General features: G+C 42.5%; 1 protein-coding gene across 1 annotated transcript in view; it reads left to right on the top strand.

Annotated features, from left to right (window-relative positions):
* Window positions 1–16,066, top strand: part of mipol1 (mirror-image polydactyly 1) — an 84,935-nt gene that overhangs the window by 66,013 nt on the left and 2,856 nt on the right. The window contains exons 12-13 of the mRNA XM_038300894.1: window positions 5,264–5,358; window positions 14,150–14,341. Of these exons, the coding sequence (XP_038156822.1) occupies window positions 5,264–5,358; window positions 14,150–14,341 (287 nt within the window). The remainder of the gene's footprint in view (window positions 1–5,263; window positions 5,359–14,149; window positions 14,342–16,066) is intronic.

Here is a 16,066-nt window from a genome sequence, read left to right on the forward strand (position 1 = left end):
TCTCTGCTCTGTGTATCCCCCTCAAGCCTGTTAATTAGGCTGGGCTCTGGGGGGATTAGAACCGAGAGAGCATTTTAATTTCACACAGAAACATCAGCAGCTGCCGTCAAATTAGCGCCAGACACTCAGTGAGCTGCTGAAAATCCTGCAACCCGAATCACAAACCAGCGTCTCTGGATGAACGTTTAAATCAGGCCTTTGAACCGATTTTCACCTAAACTTTCCAGCTAATGAAGTAATGAAAGTTTCAGCAGCTATGCTGACATCAGAGCTCTGCTGCATGCTTTAAATGATACGCACTGTAAAATTCAATCACAGGAGCACAATTTATGGAAACATTCAGGAAAATTTCTCCTTTAATTCAGATTCATAAGGATAAACCTTCCCTGTTATGAAAGATGAAGCCACAGACCATCAACATGATGATGATGATCCTCCTCCTCAGATCCTGGAGCGATCAGATGACTTTTATTCAGGCTCATTTCAGCAGAAGAATAAAGCTTAGAGCACCTAAAGGTTGTAGGACATTTGCCCCAAAGGGCAAATGTCCTACAACCCTAGCAGGCTGTGGCCCCTAGCAGGCTGTCGGGAAGGCATCCCACCACCTCCAGACTACAGTAACTTTAAATGAAACCAAAGGTTTATTAGTTTGTCTTTTAAAGATGACAGTGAGGTTATTAAAGGAGAAGTCCGGTCAGCAATGAATAATCAAAGGATCCTTATTTATAATACGTTTGAGTTTGAGTCTGGGAGCGGCCATTTTTGTTCTAAATATAGTAACCCCTCCCTCCTGCCATCTTCCGGCAGTGACGTCACGGTGCGGTAAGCCTAGCGCCATTCTCCCCACTTTACAAGAAAAATCAATGGTAAACTACCATTGAAATTCACCAGAGCTATAGTGAAACTGACAATGCCCACGTGCATGGCAGCTGGATGTTGGAATACATCGGGTAAAAGTGAAAAAAAAAAGAGTTATTTCACCTTTCTGATTCCTGATCCTCCACGGACGGGTTCATCGTTGGATTGCCAACTGGAAGAGGGAGGATTTGCCATCGAACTTCTGGCCAGAAAAAACATTTGGAAGAAGAATGTTTTAAAGATGACTTGGATAATAGCGCGTTGTGACAAACACCAGATACAGCACTGGGACTTGATTAACAGCCGATACCGCACCGTGACGTCACAAACCAGTAGGTGGCAGTAGTGTTCTTTGACAAACATGGGTGCCTCCAGTAAAGCACATTCACATGAAAATCACCCTGAATTAAAAACACTTATATTTATTGAACAGTTTGGAATAATTTCTGATTTAAAGTACTTTCAGAAGTTTGAATTCTGAATATGAGCGGACCTTTCATTTAATGCAGCAGCATTCAGATGCTGGTCAGGCTGAAGGACTGTAGAGGAAAACGGAAAGAAAAACATCTAAACCTTAGAGTCTAGATGTAGCGTCAGCATAAAGGATAGAGGAAGGCGAGTTCTGGAAGCATCTCTGTTGGTTTTCATGTGACTGCAGAGCGTTGTGCAGCCGTCAGATTGGACGTAGCAGTGAGTTCCTTCCTGCAGCAGTGGTTTGGCTCCATTATGGCGACCAGAGAGTTCTGGGTCTTCCTGAAAGTTTGGGCCCCTTTGGAGAAGACGGGTGAGAGAATGATCCTCTGGTCAGCCCTGCTGCAGCTGTTTCTGTACACAGCTGCTGACCTCAGCCTGCCTGCAAAGATCAGGACCATCTGATGTGTTTCAGCAGAGGTGGAGGGAGTTAACTCCTCCTCTGCACCCTCAGGAAGAGGTCTGGTCTGGGTGCCATTCTGAACGGTTTCCAACTCCCCACATCATCATCATCAAACTACACTAAGGCAGTTTGATGATCATACATTTCATAAAGTTAAGAGCCGATGCTCTGAGGTGGAGCAGAGAAGAGGGACAGAGATTCTGTTGACTGCAGCCTTTTTTTTTTACCTGATTCAGCAGATTTAGTTTCTGTACCTGATGCACATGAGACCACTGAACTCACAGAAGAATGAAATCACGATTTCTGATTATAGTTAGAGGATCTGTGCTTTGGGTCAACAGTCCAGTGTAACTGCAAGTGTGGAAATGATGTAAAGAAGTGACTCCAAGCATGTTGGACAAAGATTTTAGGTTTTTCGGGGGATAAGGTGAGGTGAGAGAGCAGATAGAGATGAAGAGGCTGAGCTGGAGAGGCCAGACTGAGAGGGTTAGGATGTGGACAGAGGAGAACATCTGGAGCAGCTGGAGCTACCAGGCAGGAGAACTAAAGGAGATGTTAGTGTGACAGAAGAAGATGCAGTTAGATGAGTCCCTGTGGCGAGCCCTGAAAGGAAAAAACAAAGCTGGAGGGAGAAGCAGTTAACAGAGCAATTAGTTAGAAATGTAATAGTTAAATGTAGCAGAATCATCTAATTTCTCCCTGAGATGGAGGTAAGGCTCCCTATCAACAACGCCCTGGTCCAGTTCTCCTCTCTAACCTAGAAAGTACAATCCAGAACTACATCGCTGCAGCTCTTTAGCCTGTATTTACTTCCTGGTTTCTGAGCCAATCATATGAGGGTTCCCAGGGTCACAGCATTAAGTAAAAAAACTGAGGTACCATCATATTCAAACACCTGTAGCTCTCGGAAACTCACTTTGAGGAGAGAGTCAGACTCTGCAGAACGTCTGGAGCTGATTATGTATAAAAAAGGCTTATGATATTAAGTTGATTCTCTCCTCATTTCCTTCTCTTGGATCAGCTCTTCCTCCTTTAATGTCTGCTCCTGATCACCTCCACTGTTTGTTTTAAAGGTCAGAGCACGTTCCCTTTCTTCCCTCCCTCTTTAAGTTCGCCTCCTGCTCTCTTCCTCTGCCTCTAACGTGGCCAATAAAGAGCCTCTGGTTTTAGTCTCCTCCCCCATCTTTCCTCTGCCTCCATAATCTGCCCTCATCATGTCAAAGGTCCCAGCGCAGTAGTTTTATTACCTCCTCCCACCACTCTTCCTTTCTGTCGTTGACCTTAACTCCTCATGCTAAAGGTCAGCTCTGTGTCGCTCCTGCTTACTGATCACCTCATTTGGAAATTATTCTGATTAATAAGGCTGGCAGCCCTTTTGAAGCATGTCCTCCGGCCCGGCTGGAAAAGACACATATTGACTCTCTGGGTTTGGTTCCTCTTTTGATGTCTCTCTTTAAACTCTCAGACCTTGGAGCCTTTAATTAGAATAGAGCAGGAGGCAGAGGAGGAGGCGAGGGTCAGGCCTGTAATCCCTGCTGGAGTCAGCCTTAACAGAGTTTTACCAAAGACGGTGAGACACGGGGTCTTGGAATAGGCAGGAGGCAGCCGGTGTGGGGAACCTGTAGGAATTCAGTAATGGTAAACAGACTGTACTGGTTCTGGTGCTGGACAGATGCCCAAACAACACCATCTGTTCTGGTTTCCAGCTCACTCAATGTTTGATCCTGATCTAAAAATAAAAATATGTTAAATCACGCTGGTAACATCTGGCATTCATGATTCTTTTAAGCATCATATCATCTCAGGTCACTTTTTAGATCAACCAGATCATCACAATCAGATTAAAGGTTCAAAGGTTCTATCTAAGGAAAACCAGCTGATTGCATCGACTCTTCGACTCTTCAGCAATCCCTCACACTAAGCATGCTTGTAGCGACAGTGGAGAGGAAAAAACTCCCTTTGAACAGGAAGAAACCTCCAGCAGAACCAGGCTCAGTGTGAGCGACCATCTGCTGAGGCTGACTGGGGTTCAAGGAGACGGAAGCAGACTAACAAAAATAATACAGAAGCACTGATCTATAAACACTTTCTATGTTAGAAAAGTCAACAATAAACTAGCTCGATAGGAGGGTCTGCCAGTTTTCAGTCAAGGCCGAGCTCCAACATTTAGATAGAATAGAATAGAAAATCCATTTATTGTCCCTCAATTGGTAAATTCTGGTGTTTACAGCAGCAAAATGATTATACAAAAAATGGCCACACAAATGTGGACCTTAGAAAAATGTATAAGGATAACATAATATCCACAGCTGATATTTCTCTCCAGGATGGAGTCACAGCCAAACAGGAACAGACCAGATGAAGCTACTATGAGAAAAAGCAGAGTGAGCAGAACGTTAGAGATTGAACTAACAGATTCTGCAGAGTGGGAGAATAGAGATAGAATGAAGCAGAATATTGAAAAAGGGGTCCCTATGTCCTCCAGCAGTCTAAGTCTATAGCAGCATAACTATAGAGATAGCTCAGGATAACCTGAGACACTCTAACTATAAGCTTTATCAAAAAGGAAAGTTTTAAGTCTAGCCTTAAAAGTAGACAGGGTGTCTGCCTCACAGACTAAAACTGGTAGTTGGTTCCTCAGGAGAGGAGCCTGATAACTAAAAGATCTGCCTCCCATTCTACTTTTAGAAGTTCTAGGAACCACTAGTAAACCTGCAGATTGAGAGCGAAGTGCTCTGTTAGGAACATAAGGAACAATCAGATCTCTGATATCAGATGGAGCTTGGCCATTTAAGGCTTTATATGTGAGAAGGAGGATTTTAAATTCTATTCTGGATTCAACAGGAAGCCAATGAAGAGAAGCCAGGATAGGAGAGGTATGATCTCACTTTTTAATTTTTATCAGAACTCTGGCTGCAGTATTTTGGATCAGCTGAAGGCTTTTAACTACAGTTTGTGGACTTCCTGATAGTAAAGAATTACAATAGTCCAGCCTTGAAGTAACAAATGCATGGACTAGTTTCTCAGCATCACTCCTGGACAGGAGATTTCTCATTTTTGCAATGTTCCTCAGATGAAAGAAGGAATTTCTAGAAACCTCTTTGATATGGGATTTAAATGACAGGCCTTTGGTTCAGGCCTGTAGTAACGTTGGAGCTGATGTAAAATAAATCCTCATCATAAGGTGTGTTGACATTTATGTTCATTAATTAGGCTGTTAGTGAATTAATGAAGCCTTTATTTAAACACTCCGTTCCAGTGTTATCCAGAACCTGATCTCCATTCTGCCTGCTGGGTCTCCATATTACAAGCACAAACAGACACTCTGTCAAGTGTTGTTCTACATCTTAAATCCCTGACATACATTTTTATGTATTATTCACTCAGTTCATCGTACTGAAAAGTCGTCGTTTAATTAAAGCATTAGCAGTTTAAACTCCGGTGCTGAGGATTATTGTTTGTTCTTTCTGCTGCTCATCCAGACCTGACTGCTATCAGAGGTGACTGTTGTGTTTTTGTTTTTTTAATTAGGAGGAGCTGCTGAGGCTGCAGAAGGAGAGAGATGAAGCTCTGGACCAACAACGTCAGCTTGAGGCCCAAATCCAAGCATTACTAGCTGATCCCAGGTTAGCCGCCATCACCAAGTCCACCTTTAGGAAACATATGAAACTGCTTTTCTCAGATTGTTTCTGCTTCTCTTCGATCTATCTGCTCAAATTATATAAATGCAAACAAAAATTCAGTCTATAGACTAACAAGACCAAACTGAGGGTGTCTGACCAAACAATACAGCTAATGGCTGGTAGTCCACCCATCTGTCCCTGTTTCCACTGAGCGCATCGGCTCCTGATTCTTTGCTTCCATATTTCCTCTCTGCTCTGTGTCTTCAGAGTTAAACTTCAACTTCTCAGGTCTCTAAATATCATCCTGATGCCTCCACATAACAACAGAAATCCCCAAACCAATTAAAACACTAATTAAAGCAGCAAAATATCCCTTTACTCCAGGTATCATCTCTGCTTATAAAGGGTTGGCAGAAACCAATGATCTTTAGACCTTAAAACCACATTTCTACATACAGTATAGAAAGGAATATAATAGAATGAAATAGAATAGAACAGAAGACGCTAAACATTGATTTTTCCAAATGTTAAAGTACAAACATGCTGTTTAAGGTGTAGTTGTAGCTTTGAATAACAGAATCACACAAGAATAGAATTTAATGAAGATCAGCAATCAGAAAAGTTAAAAATAAACACAAATGCAGTGCAAATAACTGCATTTATGTATAGAAGCACTTATGGATTAGAAATAAATGGTTCACCTCACATTTTATGCTACCAACATTAACAGCTGGGAGCAGCTTGTTGAATAACCTGAAGGAAGTGAGAAATGTCTTCTTGTTCATGATGAGGAGAAAAGAAAAGGAAAAAAGTTGGTTTATTAAAACTTGACAAGAAATTCAGCTGCTGAATTTGTCTCATTTCTGTAGCTAATCTCACACGTGCAAAAGAAAACACAACAACAGCAGTATGAAGTCCCAGGGGACAGTTTTAGGATTGAGTACGAGAGCAAAGTCCTTTCCATTCCCTTTTTCCCTCTGTCACCTGGTCCTCAGACTATCTATCCCATAATTCAGTTCAACTCAATTCAAAGTTACTTTATTAACCCAAAGGGGAAATTAAATGTTGCAGTAACTGACAGAGTTTTTGTCGGCCTTGATGCTGTTGGCTTGAAGGATCTCCTGTAGAGGCCTGTCTTGCACTGGATCTGGAGAAGCCTCTGACTGTCTCTATTGTTGCACTGGAGCTTGTTTTTCAGCCTTTTCATCTATGCCTCCTTGCTTTCTCTGATCTTGACCTTAAATTTCTTCTGTATACTCCTCATTAGTTCCCTGTCTTCCTTCTTAAAGGCTTCTTTTTTTCTTGTTGAACAGTTCCTTCAGATCACCTGTGATCCATGGTTTATTATTTGGGAAGCATTTCCGTGTTCTGGTAGGGATGGTTTTATCTACACAGCCTCTGATCAACCTTGCAGGGCTTCTTCAGCTTCCTGTGAACATTTCTATACAGTTCTTTTTAATGCAGGTTGTTTCTTATAAAGTGGCTTATAACCTGAGCAGAGAAAAAAAAAAGATTTTGGGTCCTTGACATTTGCATAAAACAAGTCCAAAGTTTTGTTTTCTCTGTTGCCAGCGTAGCAGAGAGTGAGGTGGGATTAAAATTTGCCACAAATGCATTTGGCTGTTTTGCCTGTAGTTTAAGCCGGGGGTACTCTGTAGCTTTCTTTCAATCGTTGCAAGCAGCTACAGCTCACACTGTATGCAGGGTTCCTGCGGGTCCTTAAAAAGTCTTAAAAGGCATTGAATTCTTCAAAATAAAACTAAGGCATTAATTGGTATTAAAATGTCTTAAATCAGTCTTTCGTAGGTCTTAATTTTTAAAACATCATAAATAGGATTATTTTTATTACGATTTCTTTTTGTAATCTTAATAAAACGTTAAAATTGACATTTTTTTTTATAAAAAAAAAAATAATAACAGCTCGCCATTATTGGTTCCGTCCCGATAGCGGAACCAATAAAGCATTGTTGCGGCCGGAACATTTGGGAGATGCACCATTAACTTTTTGCCTGGAAAATATGAGCAAGTGTAAATGTAACCAAAATTGTCTCCAGCCAAGAGTTTTCTCCATGGCTAAAACCAGGGAACATACATGAGGCACAGTGGATTTTGTGCAAGTACTAATTCAAGCTCGGAACGATGGGAATTAAGGCAGTGGAGTCGCACATGCGAAGCACGAAACACAAAGGGTCCAAATGGAGTTAACGAGAAACAGCCGGTATTTCTCAGTTTAGTTCCACCCTTGTCTCTGCAACGCCTCCACTTATCACCAAATCAAACATACTAAGAAAACCATACAAAGAAAAATAGCTGCAAAAAAGACTTAGTACTGGTTATGTTGGGGCTTTAAAACTGATTTGTTTTGTTCCCTGCTAAAACAAAGTTTGTGAATTCAGTTAAATAATTGTTAAAATATATCTGTCATTTGTGTGTTTTTAGCTTTCTTCCTGTATGGGAAGCTTTTCAAAATCTGAAACATTAGTGCAGTGGTTTATGTTAAAATAAACCTTTGGGTTAAGTTGTCGCAAGCAGGTTTTTCTTGTGTTTCTTGTGAATTTGGTCTTAAATTTTTATTTCAAGTAGCATTAAAAAGTCTTGAATTTAACTTGCCTTATGCTGTAGGTGTATGATACAATCCTGCAGTTTTTTCGATTCCTGATCGGGAGTTGGTCATTAGAGGCTGATCGCCCCTCGTTATCCCCAGTATACTACACAACGCACCATCAGACTGAAAGTCGGCCCGATCGGAAAATTCTCACACGGCAGGAGAATTGGCCCGAGAGCTGGTCAAAAATTGTACAGTGTATGCCCAGCTTTAGTAACAACAGAATAGATTACATTAAATCCAGTGTGGGCAACAGCAAGGTGGAATATAAATAATTACCAAGACAACACTGGTAAACTCTTTGGGTAAACAATATGGCAAAACCAACTGCCAGCAGTGATGAATCTTCACAGTAATATGTCCTGGGTGACACCATCTGTTGTTCACAAGCACTGCCAATCCACCTCCTTTAAATTTCCCCCGTCTTGTTTAAATCTCTGTTTGCTCGTTATGGTCAGAAATCTTTGCAGAGAAAGGCTGTAGTCTGAGATTTGATCCTGCAGCCACGTTTCAGTAAAACACATAATCCTGCATTAATGATATTCTGGACGGGTCCTTGCTAGGGCCAGGAGTTCTTCTAAGTTGTTCCCTAAAATCTCACATTGCCCGTGATGATTGACAGAAGAGATTTCTTCCTCTCTCTTATTTTTGCTTCTGCTCCGCATCCCCGGTGCATCCTTTTCAAATCCGCTGGTACTTCTGGAAGTAGTTTATGTATTTTAGCTTTAGAGATGTTCATGAGCTGCTCCAAGGTGTAAAAATCAACTTGCTGTGGTTGCCATGGTTACACATCCTAACAAGTATCCAAAAAGGAAAAATATTCACAAAAACCTATCCAGTTTCATAGCATTCAACACCAAAAGAAAAAAAGAAAAGAAACTCGAATCTACAAACAGAGAAACAATGGTTCTAATAAGCAAGAACATCAGAATCAAGCTAGCAGAGCTGCTTGAACGTGCAGCTACCTTTAGAAGTGCAATTCTATAATTTAGATCACTGAACAGATTTCTGTACCTATTATATTGTCGGACCGAAAAACAAGAGAGGAAAGTTATCTAAGCTGTTCTTGGACACACTGTGAAAACAGTTCTGCCCAGTAGTATGTGTCGAAAACGAGCGAGAATCCGAGACTGAGAGAAGTGACGTCATCTTGTTCTCATAGCTCACAGAGAGAAAACTTCCAGCTTCTAGTATAGAATGTAATAATATCTAACAGCAGCTGGAAAGAGGGAAGGATTTGCAGCTCCCCTTTGTGCACCAAGGGGGCAGCAGTCTGTCACTACATGGACTCTGCAGTTCTGCTATGACCTCATGTATGCAGGCAACATTAAACTGACTAAGCTTGTTTTTAATCATTTAGGGAAAAAAAATTTTTGTTTTTCCATTTTATTTTTGTAGAATTTTTCCTTTCCTTCCTTGACAGTTAGTTTACCTACTTTAAAATCGTTCTGATGGTTCATTTGGATTGTCACTCAGCCCCAGATGTGCTCGATCTAATATAAAAAAATTACAGAATTCTACCTTATTAATCTAAAATCTAGTCCAAATCTAAAGGGTTGCTTGTTCAAGTCCCAGCTCGTTGAAAGAAAAGTCATAATCAGTTGGCAAAGTAAAATAATCATTTCAGTTCATTTATATAGAGTAAACTCACAACACACCATCTCAAGGGATTTTAGAGAGACAACACAGTCAAATTGGTTGAATGCATCCAATTTGCTTGCTTGTCATTGACTCTTCAGCAATCCCTCACACTAAGCATGCTTGTAGTGACAGTGGAGAGGAAAACTCCCTTTTAACAGGAAGAAACCTCCAGCAGAACCAGGCTCAGTGTGAGCGGCCATCTGCCGAGGCCGACTGGGGTTCAAGGAGACAGAAGCAGACATAGAAAAAGAAGCATAGATACAAAAGGCAACTGTCAACCAGCTCCACAGGTGGCCCCGTCCAGGAAACACACAGACAGGCAGACGAGCTCCGAGCCAGCTCCCATGTCAGAGGAGGAAGAGAACACATCCCGTTAGTCACAGTCAGAAAAACAGGACAAAAAAAAACAGGTCAAGCTCCAACATCTAGACAGAAAACAAAGATTAGATTTTAAACAAGAAACATTCCATACCTTCAGCCATGCAAAGAAGTGGTGGTGTGATGCTTTACTGGAATAGCTTACGGGTTGATGGTAAAATATCAGCCCTCTTCCAGTGTGTGACCTGAAGCTCAGGCTCATCTGGCAATAGGAGAATCATCCTAAGCATCTGAAAGGATTAAACAACATAAATATATCTGGTCTATTCAAAGTCCAGATTGAGAATCAGGTTGATGACTTTAAATCAGCTGTTTAAGCTCAGAATCCCTCCAATGTGTCTAAATGAACTAATTCATTAAATTCCTCCTGAGTGATTTTAAAGACTCATCTGTTTTTACAAAATGTTAAAGGAAGGAAAACAGTTTATCTCAGCACAGTAAATAATATCCTATTTAAAAAAGGGCAACACAGCAGCTCAAATGTTGTGGGACAAGTCCAAGGTTTTCCTTAATCTCTGTCCAAATGCATCCAGAGATGTTGGACTGGTGTCCCGTAATCAGAGAGGAGTCTGGGCAACCTGTAGAATAATAACAGGAGTAAACAGAGCGTGGTAAACAGTAATTAGATAAGACCTTATGAGGCAGATTTGAGCCACCAGAGAGGGGTGATTTAGGCTTTAAGATCAGTGCGAGGATTTCCTGGAGGGGTCTGAGTCCAGTTCTGAGTAAAACAGCTGCAGCAAAGTGAAATGGAATAAAGATGAGAGGCAAGTCCATCTATTCTGATGAAAATGTGAGCCTCCATAAATTACTGGGATTGATTCTGAATTCCTGCAGAGACACCTGAAGAGGCAGCCGAAAGCAGCAGCAGAGGAGGGAGACATGTTGTTTTCACTTTCAGCTGACTTAAACAAAATAAAGGCTCACAACTTCTTTATGATTTTCATCTATACAAGATTTGTTCCATTAGTGCCCTCATTAAAAATGGTTGCCCTTATTAAACATGGCTGCCCTCATTAAACATTGCTGCCCTCATTAAAAATGTCTGTTCTCATTTAACATGGCTACCCTCGCTAAACTTGGCTACCCTCACTAAACATTGGCTGCCTTCATTAAACTTGGCTAACCTCATTTAATACGTCTGCCCTCATTAAACATTTCTAACCAAACTTAACGTTGCTACCATAATTTAACGTGGCTACCCTCATTTAACGTGGCTACACTCATTTAACCGGGCTACCCTCATTTAACCGGGCTGCCCTCATTTAACCAGGCTACCCTCATTTAACGTAGCTACCCTCATTTAACCTGGCTAGTACCTCATTTAACGTGGCTACCCTCATTTAACGTAGCTACCCTAATTTAACGTGGCTAGTACCTCATTAAACGTGGCTACCCTCATTTAACATGGCTGCCCTCATTAAACATGGCTACCCTCATTTAACGTGGCTACCCTCAATTAACGTTGCTACTCTCATTAAACGTGGCTGCCCTCATTAAACGTGGCTGCCCTCATTAAACGTGGCTACCCTCATTAAACTTGGCTACCCTCATTTAACGTGGCTGCCCTCATTAAACATGGCTACCCTCATTTAACGTGGCTAACCTAATTTAACGTTGCAGCCCTAATTTAATATGGCTGCTCTAATTTAATATGTCTACCCTCATTTAACATGGCTACCCTCATTTAACGTGGCTACCCTCATTTAACGTGGCTACCCTCATTTAACGTGGCTACCCTCAATTAACGTTGCTACTCTCATTAAACGTGGCTGCCCTCATTAAACGTGGCTGCCCTCATTAAACGTGGCTACCCTCATTAAACGTGGCTACCCTCATTGAACTTGGCTACCCTCATTTAACGTGGCTGCCCTCATTAAACATGGCTACCCTCATTTAACGTGGCTAACCTAATTTAACGTTGCAGCCCTAATTTAATATGGCTGCTCTAATTTAATATGTCTGCCCTCATTTAACATGGCTACCCTCATTTAACGTGGCTACCCTCATTTAACGTGGCTACCCTCATTTAACGTGGCTACCCTCAATTAACGTTGCTACTCTCATTAAACGTGGCTGCCCTCATTAAACGTGGCTACCCTCATTAAACGTGGCTACCCTCATTTAACGTGGCTGCCCTCATTAAACATGGCTACCCTCATTTAACGTGGCTAACCTAATTTAACGTTGCAGCCCTAATTTAATATGGCTGCTCTAATTTAATATGTCTACCCTCATTTAACATGGCTACCCTCATTTAACGTGGCTACCCTCATTTAACGTGGCTACCCTCATTTAACGTGGCTACCCTCATTTAACGTGGCTACCCTCAATTAACGTTGCTACTCTCATTAAACGTGGCTGCCCTCATTAAACGTGGCTACCCTCATTAAACTTGGCTACCCTCATTTAACGTGGCTGCCCTCATTAAACATGGCTACCCTCATTTAACGTGGCTAACCTAATTTAACGTTGCAGCCCTAATTTAATATGGCTGCTCTAACTTAATATGTCTACCCTCATTTAACATGGCTACCCTCATTTAACGTGGCTACCCTCATTTAACGCGGCTACCCTCATGTAACGTGGCTACCCTCATGTAACGTGGCTACCCTCATGTAATGTGGCTACCCTCATTTAACATGGCTGCCCTCATTTATAGTGACTAAACTAATTTAACGTGGCTACCCTCTTATAATGTGGCTACCCTCATTAAACGTGGCTACCCTCATTTAACGTGGCTACCCTCATTAAACGTGGCTACCCTGATTAAACGTGGCTACTCTCGTTAAACGTGGCTACCCTCGTTAAACGTGGTTACCCTCATTCAACTTGGCTGCCCTCAATAAACATGGCTACCATCATTTAACGTGGCTACCCTCATATAATGTGGCTACACTCATTTAACGTGGCTGCCCTCATTAAACATGGCTACCCTCATTTAACGTGGCTACCCTCGTTAAACGTGGCTACCCTATATATATATATATATATATATATATATATATATATATATATATATATATATATATATATATATATATATATATATACATCGAAGCAGCTGAAGCACCTCATGAGCTTCTGAGCCTTTGACGTGCTACAGAAATAGGAGATGCTGGAATTGGACGCTCCACATCAACCAATCAGAGAAGCTGATCTGGGAGCTGGCAGGGAGACAGACACAGCACTGCTGATGCAGAGTGCTATGCTCACTCCCTGAAATACTTTATTAACGCCTAAATAAACTTGAAACCTGCCAGCAGAATATGTTTGCTTTTATTATCCTGGTGCCTGCAGTTTGGCTTACGTATGTGAAAAATGCTAACATCTACTTCCAGCCGCCAGGAACAGTAGCGGAAAACCTGAAGAGGTGACCGGGCCTGAGGCAGCTGCTGCTGGGGATTCCCAGTGACAGCGCACCACCAGTATGTAGGGGTATGAGCGGCTCCCACAGAGAAATAAGCAGCAGAAGCGTTTTTGCTGCTTCCAGCCCCTGTGGTCTGAACGTAGCATTAAACAGTCAGATGTTGGTAATAACCCATGAAATCCGCACAGACAAAGAAACCAACCCATTGATGTTCAGAAACATTGTGATATGTTTCTTTAGTGATATCAGAGACACCTTTTTATAGACCATAATGTGGGCCTGGAACATCCGATATTAATCTGCTCTGATAAGGGGCAGGATTGCTTCCTAATTCCTGACAGATTTCGGGCTGCTGATTTCCATGCCTTTTTCAATCCAAGTTATTACACATAACTCCATTTCTGGACATCTGTGGTTTGATTTCTTTGTATGTGTGGACTGCATGGATTGTTACCAACATCTGGTGAAAAGGTCACGTCAATAGCACCTCTAGAAATATATTTACCGAGTAAAATGGTGCCACAGAAAATCAAAAATAGCTCGTTAATGATCAGGTTTGATTGGAAACTGTTCCTTGCAGATTAAAGGTGGGAGTTAGAACAATCTACAGATCCTTAAAAACACAGTTTGTGTTTGTAAAAATTAAAAGGTTTTCACACTGAATTTGGAAACATTCCTGAGCCGCTGTGATAATAAATCCAACCTGTTTGGATCCAGCTGACTCAGCGCATTTTAACAGATGGAGTTAAGTGAACATTATTTTAACCAGGAGTCTAATCCTCCACCATCTCCTCTATCAGCTCTCAGGCCGGCTTCGCATCCTCCCAGCATTCCCTTCCAGCTGACGTCTCTGCAGATCAGAAGGACTTGTCCTCTCAGGTCCAGACGCTGGTGGTCCAACTGCAGCAGCTGTCCAGAGAGAAGGAGAGCACGGCGGCAGAGCTTCAGCGCAGCCAGGAGGCTGAGCGGGAAGCTGATGAGAGGGTTCGCAGGTCAGTTTCTGTTTCTAACAAATAAACCCATATATGTTGTGCAGCCCTTACCTGCAAAGACCCCCCACCCCGTCTGCAGCTCCTTGGCCCTTCAGACCGCAACAGTTCTGTTAAACTGAGGAACCAGCAGTATCTAATTCCTTCACTTCTTCACTACCAATTGAAAAAGTTTATTTTCTGCTTCTAAAACAGCCTGATTAGTTCCTGGAAAGACGTCCATCAACAGAACAAACATCACCTTCAGGCATTTTACAGACGAGTCGGTTTGTTAGAATCCTGCAGACAGATCTATTCCAACTAACATCAACACAGTTGGACTAAAGGTTCCCATACAGGCGGTACTGTATGTACGCAGGAAGTCATATCTTGGGTTGGTTTGAGGGTGTCTGAACCGATCCACGCTCAACTTATGATCTCTGATTGCCTTCAGGCTGTAGTAGTTTAGAAGATGGCCGCTCACACTGAGCCTGGTTCTGCTGGAGGTTTCTTCCTGTTCAAAGGGAGTTTTTCCTCTCCACTGTCGCTACAAGCATAGTGTGAGGGATTACTGAAGAGTCAATGAGTTGATGCAATCAGCTGGTTTTCCTTAGAAAACTTTGACTCAATCTGTCTGGATGATCTGGTGAACTGGAAAGTGCCTTAAGATGACATGATGTGAGTTGGCGCTATAGAAATAAACTGAATAGATTTGAATTGAAGTCTAAAAAGTAAGCACTGCAGTATATCCATGTTGCACACCTGTGTCTGCAGCACAGAGCGGGGCAGCGACAGTCACCATACCTAATCAGACAGCAGGAACGCCCGACTATGTGGGCGACTCTGGGAGGCCCACCTGATTGCACCGAGTCCCTGACCTGCAGAAGTCAGTCCTTCTGGATGAGCAGGTCAGAAAAACTGGAAGTTTCCAGCAGAACTAGAACCCGCCTCAGCCTAATCTTCGCAGTTAGCTTGGCGCAGGTATGATGCAGATATTTTTGATTTATGCCCAATTTTGAAGCGTGGTCTGTGCTATGTTGTTCCACTGCACTACACCAGAGGGACAATCAGGAACTAGCTAGGATTGTGGGTGTCGGTTTGACGAGCTTGTTCGTCGTCTGCAACCCCTCATCCAACGCCGGACGACACACAGTTCACCCGTGAGTGTTCCCCAAAGACTGGCCGTGGCGCTGCGTGTTTTGGCTTTGCGTGCAAACCAACAGATCGTTGTACAGAGCTACAAACTAGCGTCCTGCACGGTGTCTGGGATAGAGTCCGAGGTCTGACAGGCGTTGTGGATGGCACTACAGCCAGAGTTTCTGCCATTAGGTACCAAACAGGAGATACGCATAGTGTAGAGCGGATGTAGACTCGACCAATCAGAGGCCTCCTGTCTGCGGCCACCTACAATTTTGGGGAGTTGCTAACGGACTTCATTACATTTAATGACTCCCCCGTACCACCAGGTGGAAACAGAAAACACCTGACTGGATCAAACCGGTCCTTTACAGAACTAAAGAACCTGACAGACAATCAGAGAGGAGGTTCTGGTTCTAGATAATATTCTGGAGCTGGGCCACCATGACATGGAGGTCCACATAGCCTGACAGGAGGAGAGCATTGGTCAAAGAAGGAGAGGATCCTGGACGCTCTAGGGGAGCTGCAGAGACCCACGGCTCTGGCTGAACCATGCAGAGATCCACTAGTTGTTAGGTGATGTTAAAGGAAAGACTGCCAGCAGTGTTAGCA

Source organism: Cyprinodon tularosa, unplaced genomic scaffold, assembly GCF_016077235.1.
Source record: "Cyprinodon tularosa strain WSP-4 unplaced genomic scaffold, ASM1607723v1 ctg459, whole genome shotgun sequence".
NCBI lineage: Eukaryota > Metazoa > Chordata > Actinopteri > Cyprinodontiformes > Cyprinodontidae > Cyprinodon > Cyprinodon tularosa.